We start from the raw sequence: 27,537 nt of genomic DNA, 5'->3' as shown, positions 1-27,537 counted from the left end.
AGCCTCCACCACGTCTAAGCGCAGTGAGCGTCTTACTGCGCGTGCTCCGCCTCCCTCTAGCCTCTCTTCCCCTACGCCCCGCCTCCCACATCCCCCTCCGGGCGGGGCCGGAAGTGCAGCCGCTTCCTCCGGGCGCCGCGGGGCGGAGGGACGCGCGGAGATGACGCAGACAGCACCGGAAGCCGCTCCCCTGTGAGGCTGAGGACGGGGAGCGGCGGCCGTAGGTCTAGGTCTGTATGCGAGGCGGGGCCGGTCGGGGAGGGGGCTCCCGGGCGCCCGCGCTCTGCTGACCCGCTGCGCCTCGGGCTGTTTGTCTTTCTCTCTCTGCAGGCGCCATGGCTGCGGAGCGGACCCGGCCGCTGCGAGGCTCTGGCGGCCCGAGCGCGCCTAGTCGGTGTGAGCCCGGCGCGAGGTCCCGGGCCCCGGGGCGCTCGCTCAGGTCAGTGCCGCACGGAACACGGCTCAGGGAGCGAGGGACCGGGGAGCGACGAACGGGTTGAAGGGATCTGGAGTTCATTTTAGAAATGGGAAAGTAGGGTTTCGGAGTTCCTACCTCCTAGTGCCTCAGTTTCCTTAGCTGCAGAATGAGTTAACGATGTCCCAGGGCTGCCATGAGTCTGAAAGATGATGAAGTGTGGTGAGGTGATTTATGAAGTACAAAGTGCTGTCCCTGTGAGGGACTGCTCCGTAATTGTGGGTATGCCATGGAAACAGGTGTGTATGCGGGATGCTGTTTGAAATAAAGCAAAGATAACTATTAATGCTAAATAATCATGGTAACATTTATTGTAGGCTTACAGTGTGCCAGGTACTGTACTAAACGCTTTAAGTGCATTATCCTGTTCAATGCTCACAAAAACCCTTGTAGGTAATGCTGTTCATAGCTACGATTTTTGCAAGTGAGGAAATTGGGCTTGAGAAAATAGGTGAAGTGTTTTGCCCAATGTCACCCAGCAACAAGTGGAGTTGCAGAACCCATATTTTATAAATGTTGTTTGTATTCTTTCAAAGTTTTAAAAAATTCATCTTAAAACCAAAGGCTGTTTTTTTAATAATGTAATGTATTCACATGGTTTGAAATTCAAAAAAGTTTATAATAAAAAAGGACCCCTCCTGTTTCTCAGCTGTCGAGTTCTCTTGGGGGGTAACCAATGTCTTCAGTTTATTGAATACTCAAAATGTATTTTATGCATATGTTACTTTATAGATATGTATACATTTTCAAAGCCTCTGTGCTCTTTAACTGATTATGCTTGATAAGGGGAAAGATGAAGCGTCTTCCTTGACAACAGCAAGGAATATCTTGCTTTCACTCTCAACTAGGTTAGGTTCTGGTGGAATAGGAGGGGAAAACACATTCACACTGTTTTATCCAGAATGTCTTGTCTCTCATAAGGCCTAGAGGTATAGGTTTGGTTTGGTTTGGGGATGGTAGGGGCTGGGCAAGATGTTGAACCTGCTACTTCATGAGCAGCTCTGGGAAAGCCACTCCACTTCTTGAGCCATAAATTGCCTCATTGGTTAGTTAAGGGCAGCATTATTGATACTTCCTTGAGGTTGTGAAGATCAAATGAAGTAATGTTTAGAGTAGTATTTTAGTCTTTGAAACCAACATAGGTACGAGGATTGCCTAAGGGAACATAGGGGAATAATGGCAGAACCAGAGACCAAACCCAGGCACCCAGGCTCCCATCTCCCAATTTAGGAGTCTTTTCATCACATGGTCTGTTTCCTCAGAACTTTGTGATTGTTAATAGAGTGGGAGGGCAGTTGTTTACTCTGCAGTGGGAAAACGGGATGTGGGTAGGGTAGGGAGGAAAAGGCACCTAGTGAAACATCATAGCCTCAAGACAATAACTGCTCTTAATTATACAATTAACCCCCTAGTAAGTTTGAGCCCTTGAGTTTTTCTTCCAGATATTTTTAAGAATAACTTTGTAAGATCATAGTGTTGAAAGGGATGTTAGTGGTCATGTCCATTCTAGCCTCAGTGCTACAAAAAGCTTTCCTGCCAGATATTAACAAGAATAAGACTAACAAAAAGTACCATTTAAATTACCCTAGTCTGGCCACTGTGCTAAGTAAGCATGTCAAGGCTTTATTTCTGAGTGTCACAATCCTCAAGTTGGGTGATAGCTTCATTTTACAGATAACAACACTGAAGCTTAGAAGTTTGTTGAACATGCTCATGATCACATAGGAAGGGGCTGAATCAGTAGAAGGTTTGACTGCCTTCCAGAGCATTTTCATTTATCACATTCTGCCTCTGTGTACCACTGTCCTTGACTATTCACAGTAATGGGAAGCTCACCGCTCTGAAGGCAGCTATTCCATTGTTGACAGGCTCTGAAATTGAAAAGCTGCTTCTCATGTTGAACTGAAATCCCACTTCCTGAGGTTTCCCCCTGGGGACCTTGTGCTACCAGTACATGCTATTCCTAGAGGCTCTGTAAAAGAGTTCAGCTTGGACCTATGACCTTAAGAAAGTCCCCTCCAAAGTCAGTTGATTCTTTTAGAAAAGTAAAAGTTGGTGTTTTTTAATAGTGCATTCTGTAGAGTTAATGGAAACTGCTTTATTAAAAAAGAAGATGCCTTTTTCATAGTCAGAGATGAACTAGAAAAAGCCTTCCATTAGGGGTTAAGCAGCCTGAAGACCAATCTGTAATGTAAGAGTTGGAAAAAAATTTCTTTTTTTTTTTTTTGTTTGAGACTGTGCTTCACTCAGTTGCCCAGCCAAGAATACAGTGGCATCATCATTGCTCACTGCAACCTCAGACTTCTGGGCTTAAGCTGCTGCCTTAGCCTCCCGAGTAGCTGGGACTACAAGTGTGTGCCACCATGCCTGGCTAATTTTGTTTTTTTTATTTTTTGTAGAGACTGGGTCTTGCTATTGCCCAGGCTTATCTCAAACTCCTGGCCTCAAGCAATCCTCCTGCCTCAGCCTCCCAGAGTGCTGGGATTACAGGCATGAGCCACCACACGTGGCGTACAAAAATAATTTAATTATGAATTAGGAGAATATATAAATTACAGAAGTGACTGGGCTTTTTACAGGTGCTCACTGGGAAGCTTGGCCCATAATCTTCAGTAAATGTCATGGGCACATTAATTTGGCATGTTGTAGGATGTCTCTTAGATATTTGTGAATAATGGGAACCTGATAATGTTTTAATGGATATTTTAAATTTGCCATGTGGCCATTTAAGTTACAATTCAGCTTACATAAAATATAAGCATTTGTACGACAGATGTGTGTTGTAGTGTTCGAGAGTGGATGTGATGGAGGAAGTCTCCCCTGCTTTTCACTGTAATATGTAATTCCAGGGCAGGTGTTTTGCTGTGTGTTTTTAGTTAACCAGTATTAATTAACTAGCTGTTGTGATATTGTGCAGATGCCCACAGAAAAGGGTTGTTTTGTCTTATTGTGAATGATTAATTTTAAAGTAGAGATTTTCCAGACATGTTTTATAGAGGGTTTTGGGGATTCAGAGGAAGGAAGGGACTTGTTACTGTGTGATAAATTGATAAAACTTTTAGTGAACTGATTATATTTTGGCAGCCATGTAAATCCTTAATATAAATTAATAAATTGTCTCTAGCCCAAACCCTTCAGTTTCAAGGATATTATCTTGAAGTCTAGGGTTCCAGAGACCAAAACTAGTAGACAGCAGATGATGTGATTGGAAGGTTTGAGTGCGTCTCCTAATAAATCAGACTGTTTTTTGTCCAAGGACATTGTTGGCAAATTTGATATTAGAAACTTAAGATTTTTACTTGCCTTATATTAATGAAGTTGGTGGATGAGATCTTGCTTCTTGTGTAGGCCTGATATAGGTTACATGTCTGGAAAGAAATTAATTTTCCTCTTCCACATTAATTTGGACATAAGATTTAAAATGAGTATGTCAGTCTTGTGAGAAACCAAGTAATTAGAATAGAAGGAAAGATTTTTTTTTTAAATCATGGAAATGTTGAAATATATGAAAATAAAGAGAATAATAAACCCCTATATACTCATCACCGAGCATTAAATTCTATCAGCACAGGGCCAGTCTTGAGAATAGTTTTTAGTGGTTTGCGTTAGTTTTTGTTCTCTTTCATTAGTTTAGTCCCCATTGTTAAGAGTGGGTTGACACCTGTTGACACTAATGCAGGATACTTTAAAACTTTTTTGTCACAGTTAGTTCTGGAGCAATTGGTTATTCTCCTAAAGGGGAAAATGGTCTAATCAGATACAGATAGATACAGTACCCCTAGATCACATCACCAGGTTGTATTCTCCTAGTTATCACTGACTTCAGAGAGAGAGAGCAAGCGAACTTGGTGTACTGATCTGGAGAGAATTGACCTCCAGTCTCTTCTGCTGTTTAATAGCTCTTTGTAAGCAAATCAGTTACCTTCTCCGACCTGTAGTTTCCTCATTTGTAACGTGAAGATTATGATACCTGTTTCTGGTGTTTTGTATTTTGTAAGCATCAGGATTATTAACTTGCCTTATTTATGCATGCTTCCAGGACCTTCATGGCTCCCTGGGGCACGTGGTTAAGAGTGATTACTAGCTCATATGAGGCTTATAGAAACAGACTATTAGGCAAAATAAGGTCTTTGGTAATTCCTGTTCTAAACAGGCTGGGCCATAAAGGAGGTGGAAGAACCAGAATACTCGAGGCCACACAACTTCCTACACCTGCTTATCTTTCTGCCCCAAACCTTTTCACCGGAACATCCATTGCAAAAGCAAATAGTTCTTTGATTTTGGTGACAGGTCAGATTGTGTCTAGCATGGTAACTAATGTCTCAGGTTATTGCTCTGGTGACTTGCTTTCTGGTTGTCACATCCTGGTGTTTATTTTTGTGATTTTAGTGCCCAAATAGATTCATTAAGGAAATAGTTTTATAATGATTTTGATGGGGAAGGGATGTATTGAGAACACACTGTTTTATAATGAATGAATACTTTTTATTTTACTGTGAAGATGCATGTAGCATGTGCTAGACTTCAAAAGAAACAAGTCACGCACACCATCCTGTTTCACTGACTTATGTCTTGGAGGTCATGATTTGTTAAAGTATGTTTTCTCAAATGTATTTTCTTTTGTGTGCATGGAAAATTTTCAGATAAATATAGTGTATTAACTGTAAAGTTGTAATAACTAAGCATAAAGTTGTAATGCCAAGTTTTTTACACTAATTTTTAATACTTCATTTGTTAGCAGTCTTGCTTGAACGGTCTTTTTGAGCAGAACTAATACAATATTTTGATGTGCCACAGGTAAATTTTTCCATAACCTTATGGAGAGAAAGGACTTTGAGACATGGCTTGATAACATTTCTGTTACATTTCTTTCTCTGACGGACTTGCAGAAAAATGAAACTCTGGATCACCTGATTAGTCTGAGTGGGGCAGTCCAGCTCAGGCATCTCTCCAATAACCTGGAGACTCTCCTCAAGCGGGACTTCCTCAAACTCCTTCCCCTGGAGCTCAGTTTTTATTTGTTAAAATGGCTTGATCCTCAGACTTTACTCACGTGCTGCCTCGTCTCTAAACAGTGGAATAAGGTGATAAGTGCCTGTACAGAGGTGTGGCAGACTGCATGTAAAAATTTGGGCTGGCAGATAGATGATTCTGTTCAGGACGCTTTGCACTGGAAGAAGGTTTATTTGAAGGCTATTTTGAGAATGAAGCAACTGGAGGACCATGAAGCCTTTGAAACCTCATCATTAATTGGACACAGTGCCAGAGTGTATGCACTTTACTACAAAGATGGACTTCTCTGTACAGGTAAGAGACGTTGGAACTGTTTTTTTGTATTTCATAGGGTGCAAACTTAATAATAAACTACTCCTCAGGTTTGAGAATGGCAAGTGTTGATTATATGAGGTATCTACAATGGCATTTTTTTCCTCATCCCTGAGTGGATTTTCCTCCTTTATCCTCTTTTTTCCCTCTAGAGAAGACAATCATTGTAAAGTTTTACAAGAAGAAAGCTTCAGATATTCTTTTAAACATGTGAATCAGAAAGCTGTAGATTACTTTTTTCTATGCTTTTTCTCCATGTACAGTTCTACGTGTTGGTTAATTTTGTTTTGCTGTCAGCAATGATTTTTGGGAAAAAACAGTGGAAAAATTGGTGTTAATGGTAGCAAGTAATTAGATCATTTTGGATAAATTATTTGACCTCTCTGTGTTTATTTCTTTGTCTGTAAAATATGGAAGGGAGATATTTCTTCCTTGCTCTGAAATCCTGTGATTCTAAGGAGAAATAGAAGTTGAAAGCTTGGGCATGGGAACAAAGAATTGGATGATTTTAAACTAGGCAATTAAATAATTTTATAAAACAGTATAATCATTAAAATTTAAGAATTATGTATGCTAGCTTTCATTTATTGTAGGCATATGTTTCTACATATGCTTATGGTCCATGGGCTTAGTGCCCATGTTTTAGTGAATACATTTTGACAGGCAATATAAATAATTGTTAGGTGGTGTTTAGAATGGCTCCAGGCAGTTCTTATCAATGATCCCAGTGCCTATTTATTTACATTCTATATGATATAAAGGGATACTTGATGTTCTTTTTTTCATCCAAGATAACTTCTAGTAAACATTTGTGTATTACCTAAACTACATAGTTGTCATTTTTAATAAATATAAACTGTTCCTGTGTGTAATCAATCATTATTTAGCCATTTCCAAATTACTGCATATTCAGATTGTTTCTATTTTTATGACTGTGTTTATTTGCATTGCTTATTTCCCCCTTGAATTATTTGGGTTAGATGCCTAAAAGTAGAATTGCCAGATCCAGAAGTATGAATGATTTTATAGCTCCTGTTAGTGTCCTTTCCAGATAGATTGAATTGATGCCATGCCCAGGGCAGACTTAAGTAACTTGTTTCTCCTTCAGAGTCTCAGCAGACTCAATTTTAATATTTTTAATAGTTAAAAGAGATGTATCATTTCTCAAGATTGGGTTGTTTTTTTTTTTTTTTTTTTTTGACACAATCTCACTCTGTTGCCCAGGGTAGAGTGCTATGGCGTCAGCCTTGCTCACAGCAACCTCAGACTCCTGGGCTCAAGCAATCCTCCTGCCTCAGCCTCCTGAGTAGCTGGGACCACAGGCATGCGCCACCATGCCCGGCTAATTTTTTCTATATATATTTTTAGTTGTCCATATAATTTCTTTCTATTTTTAGTAGAGACAGGGTCTTGCTCTTGCTCAGGCTGGTCTCGAACTCCTGACCTCGAGCGATCCTCCTGCCTCGGCCTCCCAAAGTGCTAGGATTACAGGCATGAGCCACTGCGCCTGGCCTCAAGATTGTTTGAAAACTGCATTTCTTTATTCATTAAGGGTATATGTTTTCCCATGTGGTGATATGTTCTCTGAAATGCTAGCCACTTTGCCAGTTATAGAAAATAAACATTCTTTTTAAGGCATTTCATGGTTTGGTTTGTTATCCTGAAGTTACTTCACTTTTACATTATTTTCCCTGTCTTACAAGCCTGATTATTGCAGCAATGTCATTGGTTCTTCTATACTTTGCTATACTTTTCCCAGTTGTGGTGATGGCTTTTCCATGTCCTTTTTGCCTCATGATTTATGGTGGGTATTTTTAAAGATTGGGATGCAGTATTGTCTTGGAACTGGAGCTCTTTCCCACTTAGTGAAATACTTGCAGTTGACTCGTTTTCACAACCACCGTTAGCTTTTTAAAGTTTTTTCCTTCTCTCATCAAACTTTACTTTTGCAATGCAATAAAACCCTCCTTGGAGCAGAAGTAAATGGGAAATATTCACTGAATTCTCTAACTACCTGGAAAGTTAATACCTACAATAAGTGGACCCAATCCTGCATTTTAAGTTTATTCTCTAGATGGGTCTATATGTGATGTGATTTTTATTCTCATTAAATTCATCAGGTTTGCTTTTTCAGAATTATGCTGTACTGTAGCTATTGAAAATAATCCAAAGCATTAGTTTAATTTTTCTAACAGCAGCATCTCTGGGACTATTACTAATGAGAGATATATTCATCACAGAATTATACGTGTGTTTGTGTCATCTTGTTACTTAAGAGATTGAATTTTCACTGTGGTCAAATTGGGAAATCCTGAATTTGGCAGTAAATTTACAGTGACTCAGATTAGTGCCTTGAGCAAGCAATAACATGGTATTACTAAAGAGATTGATGGCTTATGCTAAAAATTGACATGGTGTAGATTGAGGTAGTTATCGTTCTGTTCCGCAGTTTATTTCTGAAGTGGTAAGCAAGGAACAGAGCCTTTGTGCTGTTCAATAGATATTTATGAAATGCCTACCATTTGAAAAACAATGTGAGGGCATACGTAGGTGAATTAGAGCAGTTCTTTCCTCAGAGATTATACACATTGGGATCAATAAAGTGACCTGACTTATGTAAAAGTCTCTGCATGGACTATGGCAAATCAGAGAATACTCTAGTTGCTATTCCCGTGTCGTAAATTGTTGCCATGTGGGATTCAGGTTGCCAGATCTTTCTAAGGGAAGCCTCAAATCTAGATTTTTGTGAAATAGTCTGAATTTTTAAAATGTATTATTCAGATTTTTAAACTATTGTGGTTTGGTCATAGTCAACCTATGAGCTGCTGGATTATGACCTCTGGCTTATAGTTGAATAAGAAAAACAAGAGCTGTGAAAGAACTAAAATAAAATGATACAGTTGAATTGAACGGGGGAAAAATCATGGAGAAAGGAGAAAGGAGTCATTTCTTCATTTGGGAAATTTGAACAGTGTTTATGTTGGGGCTTAAAGAATGGTAGACTTCAGAGAAATGAGATACTGAGTAAGGGAAGATGATCAGCATTAGCAAAGGCATGGAAGGCACTAAGCATGGAGCATGTTGGAGGAAAATAAAGAAAATTCATTTCACTTGGACTCATAGAGTGTAAGTAGGAACTCCTATACTATAGGGACTCAGAATATTATCAGAAGAAATGGGCCTGTGCTATGTTAATAGCCTTGAATGCTGGGAACATGAGTTTAGACAATTTTCTGTAAGCAATAAGAAAGCCATCGAAGATTTCTGAACAGAAAAAGGGCAAGGGTTAAAGTAGACCAGTGTTTCTTATTTCTGTCAAACCCAGGTCCTCTTTTTATAACATATTTTACAATATCTTCTTACCTTATATTCATAGAAATAACTTACCTACATATACATATGTTTTCGAAATTGATATAATGCCTGACCTCTGATCCAGAGGGGAAATAAGGGGGCTATAATTTAACATAATACACGTTTAAACATGTAGTGCTAAAGTATGGCTATGTTTGAAGACAGTAATCAGATGTTTGCAGATACATGTAGTGTCACAGTGAACATGACAGCTATAAATGCATGTTGTATTTGTGTCATGGATACTGTCAGTGATACGATCTTCTCAATTGGTGGAAAACTCTTTACAAAGTTCCCAAGAAAGTAAAGTACATTTTTCCTCAATTTACCCGGTAGTTGCATTCAGAATATTCAGTATATAATTAAACTGCAAATATGCTTTCTAAAACAAATAGGCTTAGATAACTAAAAATAAGCTTTTCATTTATGACTATCTGGTAGAACCATCAAGAATGTCATACAAAATGTAAGACAATTCTTTTCTTACACTGTCCCAAATATTGCAGGTTATCTAGCATTTCTGACCTCTCTGCCCAATAGATGCCAGTAATGCCCCCAACCTCCACCATTGTGACAATTGAAACCACCCCCACAAATTTCTAAAATACTCTCTTAGGATATGATACTACTCCTATTAAGACCTTCCGACATAGACAAATTAGAGCTTGCAAATTAAAGTACTATCCGGTAGGGACAAATAGGTCTAGACTTAGGATAGTAAGGGTGGAGATTTTAAAAAAGACTGCAGTTCCATGGTGAGCACTCTGGACTCTGAATACAGAGATTTAAGAAAAGAGCAGTTGAAGAACAGTCATTAAAGTAGAATTGACAGGATTTGGCAATGGAGTGTGTATGTGGTAAGAAGAGAGATTTCAGAAATGGCTTAGGTTGCTAGCTTTCTATGCCTGGGAAGATAGTAGTACTAATAACAAGACTAGAAAAGGAGGGAATAAATTTGAGAGGATAGATGGGGTTCAACTTGTGATGAACTGAATTCAGTTGCCCATTATATTTCTAAGTGAAAGTTCCCACGGTATTTGGAAATGGAGGGTCAGCTTTGGAGAGTACTCAGGACTAGAGAGAAAGACATCATCACAGCTATGCCTGGAGCAGTGAAATTTTTAAAGGAGATTTAGAGAGGAAAAAGAATAGAATCTAGGGTAGATCCTTGAAAAGTGTACTTGGAGAAGGGAGAGAGGTGAAAGAAACAGGACGATGATGAAGAGAGTTTCAAGAAGGAGAATGATAGCCGGTTCTAAAGAGGCACTGGTAAATGTTTATTCAGTTGGCCAACAGAGTCAAATGCCTCAGAGAAGTGGCTGAGGGTTGAGATATGATTCTACCAGTTAAATATTTAAACTTAACTTGATAAGATAGTTTGCTCCATTTGGGTTACAGCTCATTTTTCTGCCTATCTGTGTTACATACCCATCCCTGACTTTTTTTTATATATCAAACTAATGTTTTCATTCTATTTTTTGAATTGAGAGAGATTTTTTTCCTTTCATGAAATGTAAGAGTCCGCATTTATTTAGTCTTCTTTCGCTTCAGGTTAGTCTGTGCAGCAAATGGGAGTCCAGAGGGGAGGCCGACAGAAAGCAGGAAAGGAGCAGAGAACAGTGGCTCCTAAAGTGAACTTGTACTGCTGTAAAATGGAACCCAACCTGATTATTTTTTGATATTTCTTTAGGCTGTAAAACTGAATGGCACAACATTTTCCTGTATAAACTAGTTTAAATAATTAGTTTGGATCTAGTTTTTTTTTTTTTTTCTTCAAATTGTGGTAAAACATACCTCACATAAAATTTACCATTTTTACCATTTTCAAGTGTGTGGTCCAGTGCCGTTGGGTGACATTGTTGTGCAGCCATCACCACCATCCATCTCCAGAACTTTTTTCATCTTCCCAAACTTGAAACTGTATCAGTTAACCACTAACTGCCCATTCCACCTTCCCTCCAGCTTGTGGCAACCACCATTCTACTTTCTGTCTATGAAGTTGACTACTCTAGGAACCTCATATAAGTGGAATCACCCAGTATTTTTTCTTTTTTGATTAGCTTAATTCACTTAGCCTGTCTTTAAGGACTCTGTGTTGTTAACTTGTCATAATTTCATTCCTTTTTAAGGCTGAATAATATTCCACTGTATGTATATACCATATTTTGTTTATCTTCCTAGTTTTTACCTAGCCTCCTTCTATTAATAGTTTTGCCCCACTTCAAACCATTTTTCCATGATATAACCATAGTGATCTTTCAGAAATGCAAATGAGGTCATAGTTAAACATCCTCCTGACCCAGTTCTCTAGCCTAACCTTGCCACCATTTCCCAGTCAGACTGAAGTGTTTTTATAACCATGTTCATGTTTTAGGCAATGCATTTTAACAAGCATTGTAAATAATTCATAGGCAGTTTTTAGAATGTTTCCAAATAGTTCTTTATGAATTGGCCCCAGTGGCTATTCACATATTTTTATGTAATATATAGAGATACTTAATAGTTACTTCACTAGGTATATGCCAGGGATTGGCAAACTATGGACTGTGGGCCAGATCTAGCAGAATAGAGTAATTGCAACAGAGACTGTATGGCTCGCAAAGCCTACGATATTTACTGTCAGGTCTTTTACAGAAAAATTTTGCTGACCTCTACTATACATTGTTTATTCCTTTTTTTTTTTATTTGGCCTGATTAACTTGAATTTCAACTAGTTAAAACTTAAAAGTTTTTTTAAGCCATGAAATCCCTTCTTCAAACAATCCCACGCCAAAGCCCAGCTTAAAAGCAAATAAAAGGGGGATATAGTTGAGGAACCAATCATGCTGCTACTGGACATGTTCATAGAACACCCACATGTTGAGGAGCACAATCATAAACTCAATAGAGCTTTACCTGAGACATTTTCTCTTTTTATCCCCTCCTTGTATTTGCTATGGGCTTTTGTACTCCCTGCTACTTACTGTGCCAAATTATTATTGCTTATTTAGCCTTTTTGTCTTCCCAAAGTCAAAAAGACTAAATAAAGTAGGCCCAAGTAGACTAAGTGCTATGAGAGCAGGAGCCCTGTCTGACACAGAAATTCTATAAATACATGTTGAATGAATGAGACCCCCAGTTGAACACTGGTAATAAATCAGAACCAAGCTCATATAGGACCTAAAATGATTTCTTTTCCTACTCTAGTTCCTTAGGAATACAGTCACAAAATGCCTAATCCGAAGGACCTTAAAGAATATCTAGAGCAGTGCTGACCAGTATAGTAGCCACTAGCCCCATATGCCTTTTGAGTACTTGAGATTTCAAAGACTTGGAATTTCAAAGACTAAGAATGTGAAAGAATGTAAAATATCTCATTAATAATTTTTATATTGATTTTATATTGAAATGATATTTTTGAAATAGTTAAATTATTTTCACCCATTTCTTTTTACTTTTTTAATGGAACTATTAGGACATTTTAAATGACATATGTGGTTTGCATTGTTTCTATGGGACAGAACTGTTTGAGACCACTGGTTCTCAAAATATTGCTGAGGAGGTAGAATCACCTTGCAGACTTTTAAGATTATTGCACACTACCTCAAATATTCTAAATTAGAATCTCTGGAGATAGAGCCCTGCTTGTGTGTTTTGATAAAGCTCTCCAGAATGATTCTGATGTCTCACATGCCCATGTCTACCAACTGAGTCCTACCCCCCTTTTTATACAGAGGGAAACTGAATCCTAAATATTAAAGTGAGAACAAATATAATTATGCTCTCATAGAGTTTTCCCAGATTAAAATTCATGCTCTTTCTTAAATTATGGCCATTTTTCCATTGTCTGAAGTAGTGGCTCTTGGCTAAAGGTGGAATTGTGACTGGCATTATTTATTTAGTCATGTCAGCTTTTTTGAAAACTGGTCATTTGGTGCTTTCCTGGGATACTATGTCCTTATCATAGTGGCTGTATTTAATGTGTTCTCAAAAATGTCTTTTTCTTTACATAATCTTATTAAAGGAATATTGTGAGGCATGAATTAATCATTATGATTTTAAACTTAAAGCAAAGTTCTGAATTTATCACCATGATTAGTATTGAATTTTCATCAGAGGCAGAAATGAAACCTACTTTTTCCTATGGAATCTTAAGAGGCTTTTTGCAAACTCTTTGTTGAGTTGTTGTGACTGTCTGGGATAATTTATCCCTGATTTTCTTTGAGGTTCTTTAATAAATTTCAAGATGGCTCAACAATTAGCAGTTAGCTTTTGCAGAATGTAGCTCATGATCTGAGGTTTATCTTTAACTTGCCTTGGAGTGGAATACATTTCAGACAGCTTTACTATTCAGCATTCCTTACTTGTTCACAGCTGTTGGGTAATGGACAAGCATGCAAGTGTAAACATGCAGTTATAGGTAATATCCATCAATTCAAGCTCAGATCCGGAGAGCTCTTGATAGCAAAGGATTTATCAAAATTTTCAAGTGGAAGCACCAAGGGATGCTTTAGTGTAATACACTTTTATAGCCTGGAAAGTTAAGGGAAAAGGACTAAACCAAAAAGCTTGGATTCTGTCCCAGTGCTTTTAATACCATTTTGGTGGCTGAGCAAGTCATCATGCTTTGGTTTCTTAAGCCATAAAGTGGGGATGCTAGAAGAAGGGACCATTAAGGTTCTCCTTGAAGAATACCATGGTTTAGGATTGATTTTCCTTTTACTGCATCTGTTTTCTTATTAACCTCCTTGTTTTTCTCTTGAAGGGTCAGATGACTTGTCTGCAAAGCTGTGGGATGTGAGCACAGGGCAGTGTGTTTATGGCATCCAGACCCACACTTGTGCAGCGGTGAAGTTCGATGAACAGAAGCTTGTGACAGGCTCCTTTGACAACACTGTGGCCTGCTGGGAGTGGAGTTCCGGAGCCAGAACCCAGCATTTCCGGGGGCACACGGGGGCGGGTGGGTTGCCCTTTTTCAAGGGTTTTTATAATTATTTTAGCTACATCCCTTAAAGCCTGGAGCCAAGAATGTGAAGTTTTTTTGTTTTTTTTTAATTTAACCTGCCTTTTCCCCCCCTTTTTCACAGGCGCTACACTTATTTCTCTTTATTTCAGTTATTCTTATTTGGAATATTTTCCCTAATTTTGCTGCTTCTTGGCCTATTTTAAAACTCAGAATTCTATGTACCCTTATGCTGAGAGGGATAGTTCTCCTTCTCTCCTATTTCATTTATGTCCTGTTGAAGTCAGTCCCCTTTACTTTTATCAGATTTCATACCTCCAAATTGAGTAAGGCCTTTACTTTTAAATTTAGTTCATTTTATTTGTAGAATTAGGGCTGAAAGTCCTTTGGAGTGATGGTGGTTCCCATATTTTGTGATCTGTACAGATTATATCCAATTTAAGCTTGGTCTATAATTGATTAAAACAAGCTACCACTTAGAGATAAGGTGAAATAAACAGTTACCTGAATGTTTCCTGATAAATGTTTAGCAGTCTTATTTTGCAGAAAACGAGTCATTTGAATATAGCCTTGAGACTTGAGCTTCTCCCTCTGTTGTATTTTATTTTGGAGTTTCTTGTAGAAATTATAATGAGCTATTTCCCAGCCTCTTGTGCTGTGGCTCCCTTCTTCCTTTCCCTGTTTACCCACTGGTTTAGCCTCTGAGAGTCACAGTCTCTGCTGTTAGGCATCACACTTATGAGCAGCCTTCTGGGACTCCCTAAACAGGTTGGGTCCCTCTGCTGTAGATTTCCCAATAACCTGTAATACTGTCATACCACTCATCATACAAGTAAGTATGATAATCTTACTTCCCCACCAGACTATAAGCTCCATAAAGACAGCGATCCTGCCTGTCTTGTTCACCCTTACATCTTGAGTTCTGTGCACTGTACCTGGTGCTCAGTAATTCTTTGAAGTAAACCTAGCTGTTTTGCTGATGAAAACAAATATTTTTCGTTTCATTTTATTTTTCCTCCTATGTGTTCTTCTTTGGCCATTGCTGTCTGCTACCATTCGTTTGTTTTAGAAATTTAATATTTGAAGGTGCATGATTTAGTATGGAACTTAATATATTAAACTGAGTGTAATATTCCACAATGTCAAGATGTACCATAACTTCTGGTTGATTTTATTCCTGATCAACTTTGAGAGCCCTGCTCTAAACAATTTTCTCCTTACTGTTCCATGGACATTGCTGTGGTTTTTCTTAACTTCATGCCTTTGCTATTCCCTCTACCTGCAATATTCTTTTTCTTTTCTTGATAAACTCTACTCATCCTTCAGGGCCCATCTCCAATATCGCCTCTTCCCTGAAGTCCTCCCTGATACCCCTGGGCAGAGTTAGTCATTCTCCTTGGTGTTCCCCTAGCAAGAGGTAAACATTTATTTTTTCTGGACTTCTTCCTCCACCCCACACTTAGACTGACTTCCTTAAAAGAAGGGTCCCTGCCTTCATCGCTGGGTCTCCAGTGTTCCTTTAGAGCTTGGCATATTTGAGTACTCACTATACTGTAGACATGGATTTAGGTGTTAGGACTATAGCTGTGAAGAAATTCAGACACTATTTTGAGTAAATGACTTAGTCCGACCTTTGAGATTCTTTGGTTTTTTTCTCTTTACACTGGCTTTTCTTGGGTCTGGATACTGTTTTGCAGGTTACTTTCTTTACATTTGGTCTTATTGTTAGTGCATATCTGAACAGGGCCACATATGTTCTGTTTTCTGCGTAAGCTAGATAAAGTTTTTGTGTAGTATTAGACAGTCCTAAGAAGGAATGCCATTATCTCCGACACTGGTTTTGCCTCTCATTCTGAAGCTATCGCAGATAAAAGATGTTGTAATGTTCCTGGGACTTTCCAACCTTAGAATAATCTATAATGATAACAATTTTGAAATAGTTTTTTCATCATAAAATTGCTGGTTGAGTAGCACTGTTCTTAACAGTGTCTCTGTTGGGAAAATTACATAATTGGGTAGCTAGGGAAAATAGATGTTATTGAACTCTATTATAAAAGACCCACTGACAGAGACAAGTTTTAACTTTCTGCATGTTATATACACTAGTGTTTAGTGTGGACTACAATGATGAACTGGATATCTTGGTGAGTGGCTCTGCAGACTTCACTGTGAAAGTATGGGCTTTATCTGCTGGGACATGCCTCAACACACTCACCGGGCACACGGAATGGGTCACCAAGGTAGGAAAACATGAAAGAAATCTTATTGATGTCACGCTTTTTGGGGAGGAGAAGTGGAGCATGGTAGACAATGCCTACTAAGTGGTAGATGAGTCATAAGATGTAATAGGTACAATACCAAGCATGATGGTGTACAACAGTGACCAGCATGTAGAGGTACATAGTAATAGTTTAAAATGAATAACCAATGGACATGGAAAGATACCCCCAATATATTAGGTGGGTAGAAGGGGCAAATAAATTGGTTACATACAAAAAAATATGTAGCATGTGATACCAGTTTCTGAATGTGTTTATGCATCAAAATTTTGAAGGTTGATTATTTCTGGTTGGGATTGTGGGTGCTTTTTTCCCTTTAGAATGAACGTCTTTTTAAATCAGAAAAGCAATTTTCATTTTGAAAAAATAGTGCTTGCAAGAAGGTGAAGGATGTACAGACTCTTAAAATACTGTGATGTTTTCAGAACAAGATTGTTGTGAGAATCAAATGCAATATTAATAATGGATATGCCATGCAGAAGCACTTTTCTTAAGTTTATCATGCTGTTCTGTGAGGAGCTGAGGATACAGGAGTGAGCAAAATAGACCTAGGCTTTACCCTTATGGATGTTAGTCTGGAGAAGTAGTTGTTAAACAGTAATTTCACAAGTAAATATGTAATTACAGATTGTGCCAAGTTCTGTGAAGGAAACGTACAGTGTTGTATGAGAAAGTGTAAGAAAATAATTCATTTAGGGAAAGCTTTTTGAGAAGGGGCAAAGCATGAAGAATGAATAGGGTTGCTGGGGAAAGAGTGGCAGAAGGAGGGTTTCAGGGGTCATAGTTTATACACAGGCCTGGGATAGGAAAGAACTTGAACATTTGATGACCTGAAAGGAGGACAGTGGAGTCATGCTGTAGTTGGGGGAGTTAGGTAAAGGGTGGTCATCATGTGTGATTTATGAGTCCATGATAAGGATGGTGGATATCATAAGTGTACTAGGAAGCAATCTACAAGTTCTGAACAAGGGTCTGGTGTGATTTATGTTAAGAAACTAACTGCTAAGTGCAGAATACAGTGGGGCACAAGTGGATACAGGGTGACCTGTTAGCCTTTGCAGCAGTAGTCTAAACAGAAGATACCCAGGACTTGGATTGAGGTGGCAATAAAGAAAGGGAAGGGCACCAGTGAAGGGTATATCTTTAAGGTAACCTACCTAAACTTGCTGATTGATTGTGGGAAACAAAGAAGAAGAGAGAGTCAGAGATGACTGGTGGGTTTTAGATTGGGTGGAAGATTATGTCTTTTTTTGAAATAGATGATGCTAAAAGTAGAGCAGTTGTGAGATGATTAATAATTATGTATTGGGCACATTAAGTTTTTAAATAAAAGTTGTAAGGCAATTTGGTGTTATGGGAAACCCAGTAAACTTGGGGCCAGGACACTGTTATGTCTTGGACAAGTTACTCCTCTCTTCAGGACCTGAGGTTTATCATCTGCTAAATGTTCCTGTGAACATTAAAGGAGATGTTGGGATAGCACCCACTAAGGTGCCTGATACTTAGTAGCAGGTCTCTCCATTTCAATTGGATGTGCAATCCAGGCTTTTGAGTGAGTGAACCCTGCCTCCCCTTTCACTTTATGCTGATTTATTACAAAAGTAACTAGAATGTAGTGTTTATAGATATCCCAAGTGCTAGTGGAATGTTAGTTTGTATTATGTTACTATTACTATTATTTACATTGTTTTATTTCATCCTCACTGCAGTTATATGAGATAAGATGATAGGTGCCTTGTCTCCTATTTTAAAGATGAGGAAACAGAAACAAAGAGTTTAGATGGTTCTGCCTAAGATTGCAAAGGAAGTATATGGCAGATTCTGGTCCCAAGTCCATTGCTTTTTCCTTTATATAATGCACATAGTTATGGAAGCAGATCATTTGCATCTACTTTAGTGTCTATGGACTTTTTTCTTTTCAGTTCCTTTTATTTTCTGTGGTCACATTTTATAATTTTTAAAATCATCCTAATGTTTGCTTCTAGACTAAAGCTAAGATTGATGCTGCTAACATTGGGCACTTTTAGATACTGTTAATAACAGATTCTTGTTGTAGTAAAAATCTTAGTAGAGATTAACTTGGTAATAGAGTTATAGCTTAGCTATTCTAGCATAATATCATTTCAACCTCATTTATTTTAATTAAAAAAATAAAATCAGGACAGCAACAGCATTAAAAGGATCTTTCATAACATGGATATTTATATTTGCAGGTGGTTTTGCAGAGGTGCAAAGTCAAGTCTCTCTTGCACAGCCCTGGAGACTACATCCTCTTAAGTGCAGACAAATACGAGATCAAGGTGAGTCTTTTCCTCCATTAATTTGCCTCATCAAAGAAAAACTGGCAAATACAAGAAAAAGTGGTATGGCAAAGGGAGAATATTCCAAGAGGAGAGCAGGAATGTCTTAGTCCAAGCTGTCTTAAACCCATTGGAAGAGGAGATGATTCGCTAGCTCTACGTCCTATGCAGTTTCTAAACTCTGATTTGTAAATGAAAAAGAAATCCACAGAAATTTATTTTCAGCCTGTTCTTATGATTTTCTTAAGACACGTATCTCCTGCCCTCCTCAATTCTTAGGTCTAAACTATGAAATCATAAATATTCATTTGTTACAATGGTTTGCAAAGAGTTTACAGAACACTGATATATATATATATATATATATATATATATTCTTGTTGCATGTTTTAAACTATCCCTTGTGGTAGGCATTATCTTTATTGTAGGAACTGAGGTTCAGAGAGGTTAAATATTTTACCCACAATTGCACAGAAGAATCAGGACTTAAGCCTATGGTTCTTAACTGTAAAATGCGTGGTCTTTCCAGTATTTGACTTCAGCAAATGTAGGACACAATGTGTAAGGACAAGGTTTTCTTTTCTTTCTTTCTTTTTTTTTTTTTTGAAACAGAGTCTCACTCTGTTGCCTGGGCTAGAGTGCTGTGGCGTCAGCCTAGCTCACAGCAACTTCAAACTCCTGGGCTTAAGGGATCCTTCTGCCTCAGCCTCCTGAGTAGCTGAGACTACAGGCATGTACCACCATGCCCGGCTAATTTTTTCTATATTTTTAGATGTCCAGCTAATTTCTTTCTATTTTTTTAGTAGAGATGGGGTCTCGCTCTTGCTCAGGCTGGTCTCGAACTCCTGAGCTCAAACAATCCACCTCCTCGGCCGCCCAGAGTGCTAGGATTACAGGCGTGAGCCACCGCACCCAGCCAGGACAAGCTTTTCTGTAGTGATGTGATGTTATCTTTCCTAATTTTTTTTCTGTAGATTTGGCCAATTGGGAGAGAAATCAACTGCAAGTGCTTAAAGACATTGTCTGTCTCTGAGGATAGAAGTATCTGTCTACAGCCAAGACTTCATTTTGATGGCAAATACATTGTCTGTAGTTCAGCACTAGGTCTCTACCAGTGGGACTTTGCCAGTTATGATATTCTCAGGTAATGTTTCTTTAGACTTCATGCTTTACTTTTGAAAGTCAGTAGTAAAGACAAGACTAGATATCTGGATATCCCTATCCATAGCTTGCTTTGAGGAAATGTTTACTAAATATTCACTAATGTTACTAAATGTTCAGTTATAAACAGGGTTATATATGCAGAGCATTCACACAGGAAAAATATTTGAGATGTAGTAAGCAAATGATAAATAGTTATTTGCTGGAATCGCCCCTACCTCTGAGTCACAAGCCACTTCTCCTTTCAGATTTAACAAGCTTTTCTGGAAAGTGAAAGGCCTAGATGAAAAGATCCTTCAGATCTTCTCTAGTTCTAGTATTTTAAGTTCTATTTCATAGTCAGTTAAAATTCTGCCTTGTTTTATAAGCCTGGTCAGCTTCAGTGGGGTCTAGAGATCAAATGGCTTTCTATTAACTAGTAGAAAGACAGAGGTACTTAGAGAAGAATACAACTTGTAGGGTTTTCCTGCAAAGAAATAAGAAGAGGTCCATGGACAAATAATTAGACCCCTCTTGGAGACTGGCAGTTATCTGATAACATATTCAAGGCTGGTGGAAGCCAGTGCCATGTGGTAATTAAGAGAACTTATTTTGGTGATAGACAAACCTTGGTTTAAGACCTAGTGCCATCTCTTACAGGCTGCGTGATTTTGTGAAAGTTTCTTAACCCCTCTGTGCTTCAGTTTTCTCACCTATAAAGTGAGTACTAAATGAAATGCTTGTGAAGAGGACCTGGTACAGGACCTGGCAGTTTTTTATTACTAATAACTCTAAGAAGCCCTATATAAAGAAACCTGTTTGAATTTGTTTAACCTACTGTACTTCACAACGATTGTGCACGCACCTATTAACAACTCATAGAGTTATTGTTCTACAGCGTGGGTCAGGATATGCTGACTTGGAGGAGTTCAGAATATTGAACATTCTCTTCATTGTTTTTATGCATGACTGTTCGAGATCATCTTGTACGGGATCTGGTCACACTGGCCAACAGAACTTTGGCGGGCCCCATCTCTCTGGTCCCAAAGTTAGTACGCCATTTATGTCTTCCTAGAGTCAGACCAACATTTCTAATCAGTTAGGTTTCAGAATCAGTCATAGAAATGATTGGTGATTTGATGCTTTGAAAGAAAAGACTGAAACAGAGCCTAGAAAACATCAGTGTAAGCTTTTCATTTTATAGATGGGGAAACTGAAGCTAAGACAGGCTAAGGTCCTTGCCCAGCATTCCATATCTCATCCTGGTCCAACACTCATCCATCCATGGCTGGATTATCCAGAAGGCATATACCTAAGGTACCAGGAAGCCAAGGCACCAAAACACAAGAAAAGAAAGATTTCAAAGTACTTGATATTTTGCAAAGAAAAAAATTCAAATAGACACCTTGGGAAAAAAATAGCATCTTTTACAGTTTAATATTGCTTTATTTTGAATTAAAATTTTGTGGGAGAGGGTGCAAAGGTACAGTGGGACAGAGGTATCATAATCATTTTAATGCTTGGAGTCCCTAAAGGCTTTAATTTCATCCTGCATCTACCTTTCTCATGTATGCTTCTGACTCAGAATGACACACAGAGACTCTAGAGTCCCAGATGAAAGTTCCGTTTGTTTTTAATGTTTGGATACGCTAGCTTTAAGTAATGTACCTGCAAGGTTGTTTGCTGGTAGGAAGTTCTAGGTTCAGATTTTTCTTTGAAAAGGGGCTATTTTGTGTCTGCTTTTTTCCCTATAAACACAGATAACCAATGTCTTTTGAAACCCTAGTACAAATCCTGTGGCATCAGTTGCTAGGAGCAGGTAGAGCTACTTAAGCTTTGAAGGTAATTGAAAAGAAGCAAAGCATAAATGACAGCATGTTATTCCACAAGTCTGAGGTATGGTGCCATCTCTGAGCTAGGTTATCTCAGTACAGTGTGTAAGGTTACTAAGGTTCAAGGGCCCAGACTGCACAGCAGGGATGTCTGTTTACAGTTCTGAAGTGATCAAAGTGAACGAAGCCAGAAGCCTGTCAAGACCCATGCTCTATTCTGCAACATATTTGTGTTTCATTCTTTGAAATCAGCTCATCTTTCCAGATCTTAAGCTCTATCCCCACAGCCACCCGGTTTTCTTGTCTCTGTTTGTACCCTGCTTTACATTGATGATGTGGGACCTACCAGACTTTCTAGCTATTTCTCAGATTTCTTTGGATCTCTTTTGTAGGAATTTGTGTTTGTCTATGTTCATTGCATCACTGCTTTATTCGTTAGATATTTATTAAGCACCTACCTTCGTGTCAGGCATTACGATGTACACTGGGAAGTTGCAGAAATACTTACCAGACTCATGGAAATTACTAATCAGCAGGAGGGGAGACTGACATTAAACAGCTAATTACATACACATTTTTTTTTAATGATTGAGATAAGAGGAACCTAGTACAGGGTACTTTGAAACCCTGCCTACTTTGTGGAATAAAGGCAGGCTTCCATGAGGAAGAGAGATTCAGGCTGAGCTCTAAAGGGTGAGTGCATCTGTCTTAACTGCCAGGGGTGAGTGTGTAATGAGGATTCTGTAGACTGAGGATCTGTATCTGTCTGAAGGTCCTGAGGTTGAAGGAGCTTGGTGCATTTGAGAAATTGAAAGAAATTCCTCAAATGCATCAGTGTGGCTGGAGATGGGAGATGCAATAGGGAGCTGTCAAAGAGTTTAAAAGTTTAAAGAAGGTGGTAACAGGATCAGATGTTAGTGTGAGGTTAACTGATTGAAAGGGGCTAAGAGTAGAGGCAGGAGGTCAATAGAAAACTATTGGCAATAGTGCAGGCAAAAGATGGTGTCCGGGACCAGAGCTGTGGTAATAGAGAGAATAGTGAAGAAAATTTTTAGAGAAAAATCTAGGAAGTAAAGTCAATAGAGCTCGGTGATTGAATTTGTGATTTTAGTGAGGAGGGGAGTTGGATGGTTGCCGTGTTTCCTAGCTTAAGCAGCTGTGTAAATGAGCAAGTGAAGAAATAGAAGAACAGGTTTGGCTGATAAATTCAGTTTTGGATAGGTGGAGTGTAAGGAACTTTGTCTTGTTCACTACTAACTGCCCGGTACCAACAGTGGCTAGCTCACTTTAGGTTCTTAGTATTTGTTAAGTGAATGAACATGAGTTATCCAAGTGAAAAATGATGAAATGAGCTGTTGATTGTAACTCATCTGGAGCACAGTGATTGGGACCTCTGTTTCCCCTTTACTTGAGGTTAATCCTAACTCACTACTTTCCCTGGGATCAGGCTCCATCTTGTAGACCTGTTTATAAAGCCTCATAGCACAGGAGTGTTCAGAGGTTTGGGATGAATGCTGTCCTTGAACGTGGCCATTGGTTACCTCTTGCAGCAGGGGTTTCTTCCATGTTCAGTCTAGCAGGGTGAGCTCATTCTCTGCTCTGCTTTTCAAGCAGGGAACCAGCACTTATTAACTATTTTCTTAGTTTTGTAGAAGTGATGCCTTATTGATATTCTTAGTATCACAGAATTTTAAGAGGAACACATGCCCATGATAGAAGAATTATAAAATTTAGAGAGGCCTTTAGTTTTCTCTCAGTTTGGAATGCCCAGTTGTATTTCTTCTTCAAGAAACAGAAAAAATACTCGTCTAGGTCCAGCTGATAAAAGGTAGAATGGATTCGATTCGTTCATGCCTTGGTATTCCCATCATCTCCACTGGAGTGCTCACACTGCACCTGTTATCGCATACTCCGACAGCTACATGCTGTGCCCTCCCATTCTAAGGGACAGAGACTGTCCTGCTTGTCTCTTTTCAGGGGCCCAGCTAGCACTCAGCATGTATGACATTTAGAAAACATTTGTTCAGTTGAAATCCATTCATTTATGCACTCATCCATTCATTTAGGAAAGAGTTGTGCTCCTCGACTAGAGATGCTCACTGCCTTCTTCACAGAAGGCAGTTGGAAGTAGAGGAAAGAGCTTAGGTTCTGGAGTCAGACAGATTGGGGCTCATTTGCTAGGTCTGCATCATTTTAGCTGTGTGACCATGGCAAGACCTTTTACTCTTAGCCTCAGTTCATTCAGTAGTGTAGTGGAGATAATACCTCTACCTCATGGCACTGTGAGGATTGAGATAACATGTTAATTTTGAACTTCAGTGCCTGGCGTGTGTTAAACGCTTGATAAAAAATGAATGTCTCCGCCTTCCTAATATGAGACTGAAACCTACTTTATAACTCTTTGCCTTTGATCCTAGTTCTGTCTTTTAGAACTTGTAATGTCTGGCCTGTCACACATCCTTCACTGTTCGGAAGTAATGCTCATGTATAGTTTCCCTGTCCCTGCTAGTAGTTCTTTTCCTCCCCATCTCAGCTAATATCCTTCAGCTGTACTGGTTTCCAGAGCTTCCCCATTCTGGTTGACCTCTTGGACCTACACTAGTTTGGTGGTTTCCTTGTTTATAGGTTAAGCTCCTCTCCCACAGGATCCCAATCATATTGTTGGGGAGCATTATTTGTATTCCCTTTGAGTTTTTTCCCTAGTCCCTCCAAATAAGACATCAACTTTTCTTGTTAACCTTTTGCTTCATAAAGGGTGCAGATAACAGAAGCTAAGTTTTTGTTTGTTCCTTTGTGCTGCTGTTTAGCTAGGTCTCTCTTAGCTGTTGTCACTGATGTTTTAGAAACTGCCCCTGAGAAGGTTGAGGCTGTCCTCCCAACTCTCCCAGTTTCCTCACACATGTTCTTATGAATCTATTATTAATAAATGTTTCTAAATTATTTTGGAAACTTTTAATACTTTCAGCCGCTAGTATTTTTGGAGAGAAACCTGTTTGTTTGCTGCCTGCTGGAGTAGAGTAGCACTTGAGTTCTTTGGCTTTCAGATTTATTCTGGACTTCAGGATATTCCAGTATTCTAGGATTTCATGATTAAGTCTTTTTACCTGGTGGTAAGAGTTGACTCTTGCATTCTAGTTCTGAATCCTTATTCAAACTATTTACTCTCCTCAGCTTCAGTTTTCACATCTTAAAAATTAGAATGTTAAGTTAAATAATCTGTAAGATCCTTTCTAGCCTAGAAGGATGTTAAGGTCCTTTCTAGCCTAGAAGGATGTTTTGTGCTTTTATAAACTTTCATCAGATACTACCTTTCCCTTACATGCCATTATTTTCAGACTGAAGAATTCTCCCCTCCCATTTTTTATGGGGCAGAGCTTTTTGTCTTCATATTTTCCTTTTTATCAAAAACTTTCATTTTCCTCTGAATTGGCTTGACATTTAATTGGTTTTAAAGTTCTCCAGAAAAGATTACAGTAGCATAAACAGAAGCAAAGTTGCCTTCTGGTTCATGGTCCCTAACTCTCATCCTTGTAGGGTCATCAAGACTCCTGAAATAGCAAATTTGGCCTTGCTTGGCTTTGGAGATATCTTTGCCCTGCTGTTTGACAACCGCTACCTATACATCATGGACTTGCGGACAGAGAGCCTGATTAGTCGCTGGCCTCTGCCAGAGTACAGGAAATCAAAGAGAGGCTCAAGCTTCCTGGCAGGCGAAGCGTCCTGGCTGAATGGACTCGATGGGCACAATGACACAGGCTTGGTCTTTGCCACCAGCATGCCTGACCACAGTATTCACCTGGTGTTGTGGAAGGAGCACGGCTGATGCCACGAGCCACCACCGCTGACTGACTTTGGGTGCCGGGGCTGCGGGTTTTGGGTGCAACCTCTATGGCAGCCGACTGCATGAACCAAAGTTCTCACCTAATGGTATCATCACGCAGTGCACAATCATTTATCTATGTTTGCCAGGGGGCCAGGGCTCGGGGTGGGGGTGGGCTTGTTTTATTGACATACAACGCAGCATGCTAATGGGGTACACCATTGACTTCATTTGTACTTAGTTATGTTGGTCATTATAAGAAGATACATTTGGGGTTCATCTTTCTTGAGTGGAATATTGGTTTTAAGAAAGTTAAATGGTTCATTAATCTGCTAATTGGTTGCCTATAAAATCACATTCAGTCTGTTATTAAAGCTTTTTACCATAGCCTTTTTTTCTCTTGAAGTTGAAGCAAAGGTGCTATGATGTTGTTACAGCAACTTCTCTCACATGGGGCTTAGCTTTTGTAAGAGCCAGTGTTACAAAGACCATCTAGTCCTGTGACATTCATAAACTTTCCACCAAATACCAGTTCTAAAAAAGTCTGTCTTCCAGTGCAAATCTGATTCTATAAATTGACTGTTCACAACTCATCCTAAACCCCAGTTTTTGGCAGAGTCAAGATTGGCCATGTTTAAGATGTGAGAGAGTTGTGTAGTTTTTGTTTCCGTGTAGAGGAAGCTGGTCCCCAGCCTGGATAAATGCACAGAGGTGCCATGGTATAGTAGAAAGAGAACTGAACTGGAAGATGGGAGACTGGTTCCGTTACCTAGGAAATCTGCAACCTCGCTGGGCCCAGTTTCCTTGACTGTACAGCCAGGTATTAAACTAAGTGATTTCTAAGATCCCTTACAGTCCTTCTGCTGAAGTGTCCAAAGTTGATATTGTAGTTTTGTCTAACCGCTGATTCATTGTTTCTTTCAGGTTGGAGATAATATTTAAATGAAATCACTGATGCAAAGTTGTTATCTATAAGGAAGTCGGTTATATGAAAAGGATGGATAAAGGGAGAATGTAGAAAATATAACTGATTCAATTTAGAAAATTTAAGTCATTGCTGGAAGAAATGCTAATAGGAGTCATGGTTCAGTAGGGAGGCAATGTGTTATAGTAGAAAGAAAGATACCTGAACCTGACTTATCTTCCTTTGCCTCTAACTAACGTTCCCTCCCAAGACCATGATTTTCTTCGTCTGTAATATGAAGGAATTGTCCTAGATTAGGGCTCACAAGCTCAAATGCCTAAGGAAGCCATGCAGGTAACATAAATGAGTAAAACATGCTGGGTAGGATTGTGCTGACCCCTGGAGAGTTTATCTGCCAGGGCAGTTTCTCAGCTCTAAATGTTTTATCATTAGCAGAAATAAGCCCAATGTTACTAGGTCTTCAGATTTTTTCAGGAGGAGCTAGAAGTCCAGATTTTTATTCAAAATCCCTGATTTTAAAATGTTACAACTGGGCCGGGTGCGGTGGCTCACGCCTGTAATCCTAGCACTCTGGGAGGCCGAGGCGGGTGGATCGCTCGAGGTCAGGAGTTCGAGACCAGCCTGAGCAAGAGTGAGACCCCGTCTCTACTAAAAATAGAAAGAAATTATATGGACAACTAAAATATATATATACAAAAAATTAGCCGGGCATGGTGGCACATGTTTGTAGTCCCAGCCACTCGGGAGGCTGAGGCAGTAGGATCGCTTAAGCCCAGGAGTTTGAGGTTGCTGTGAGCTAGGCTGACGCCACGGCACTCACTCTAGCCCAGGCAACAGAGTGAGACTCTGTCTCAAAAAAAAAAAAATGTTACAACTGATTCAAGATAATTTAAAATAAGGTGGGCTAAACAAAACATGTCTGCAGGCTGCCAGTTTGTGTCCTCCACCCTCTCACTCTAAAGCTAGGGAATTCTGTGGTTTTGCAGTGGAAGTGTTTTAACATAATTGTCACAAATATTAGGGAGAGAGTAGAGGGAGCAAGCAGTAGAAAAAGCTCAGCTTCGCTTCAGCTGTTTCTGCTTGTCTTACAGGGGGGAGTGGGAAGGGGCATATGTCATTCACAGACCAACAGGAAAGTAGTTTGA

At 39.2% G+C, this 27,537-nt stretch overlaps 1 protein-coding gene across 1 annotated transcript; it reads left to right on the top strand.

Annotated features, from left to right (window-relative positions):
* The first annotated feature begins 212 nt into the window (after positions 1-212).
* On the top strand, positions 213-26,911 carry FBXW2 (F-box and WD repeat domain containing 2). The gene is made up of 8 exons (XM_069474600.1): positions 213-230; positions 331-439; positions 5,273-5,782; positions 13,899-14,093; positions 16,203-16,336; positions 18,589-18,675; positions 19,650-19,819; positions 25,182-26,911. Exons 3-8 carry the CDS (start codon positions 5,293-5,295, stop codon positions 25,468-25,470), a joined length of 1,365 nt encoding a protein of 454 aa, XP_069330701.1. The 5' UTR covers positions 213-230; positions 331-439; positions 5,273-5,292; the 3' UTR covers positions 25,471-26,911.
* The last annotated feature ends 626 nt before the right edge of the window (positions 26,912-27,537 follow it).

The sequence above is a fragment of the Eulemur rufifrons genome, chromosome 7, assembly GCF_041146395.1.
Source record: "Eulemur rufifrons isolate Redbay chromosome 7, OSU_ERuf_1, whole genome shotgun sequence".
NCBI lineage: Eukaryota > Metazoa > Chordata > Mammalia > Primates > Lemuridae > Eulemur > Eulemur rufifrons.
Note: the sequence above shows the minus strand (reverse complement) of the source record. Positions and strands in the feature narration are given on the sequence as shown.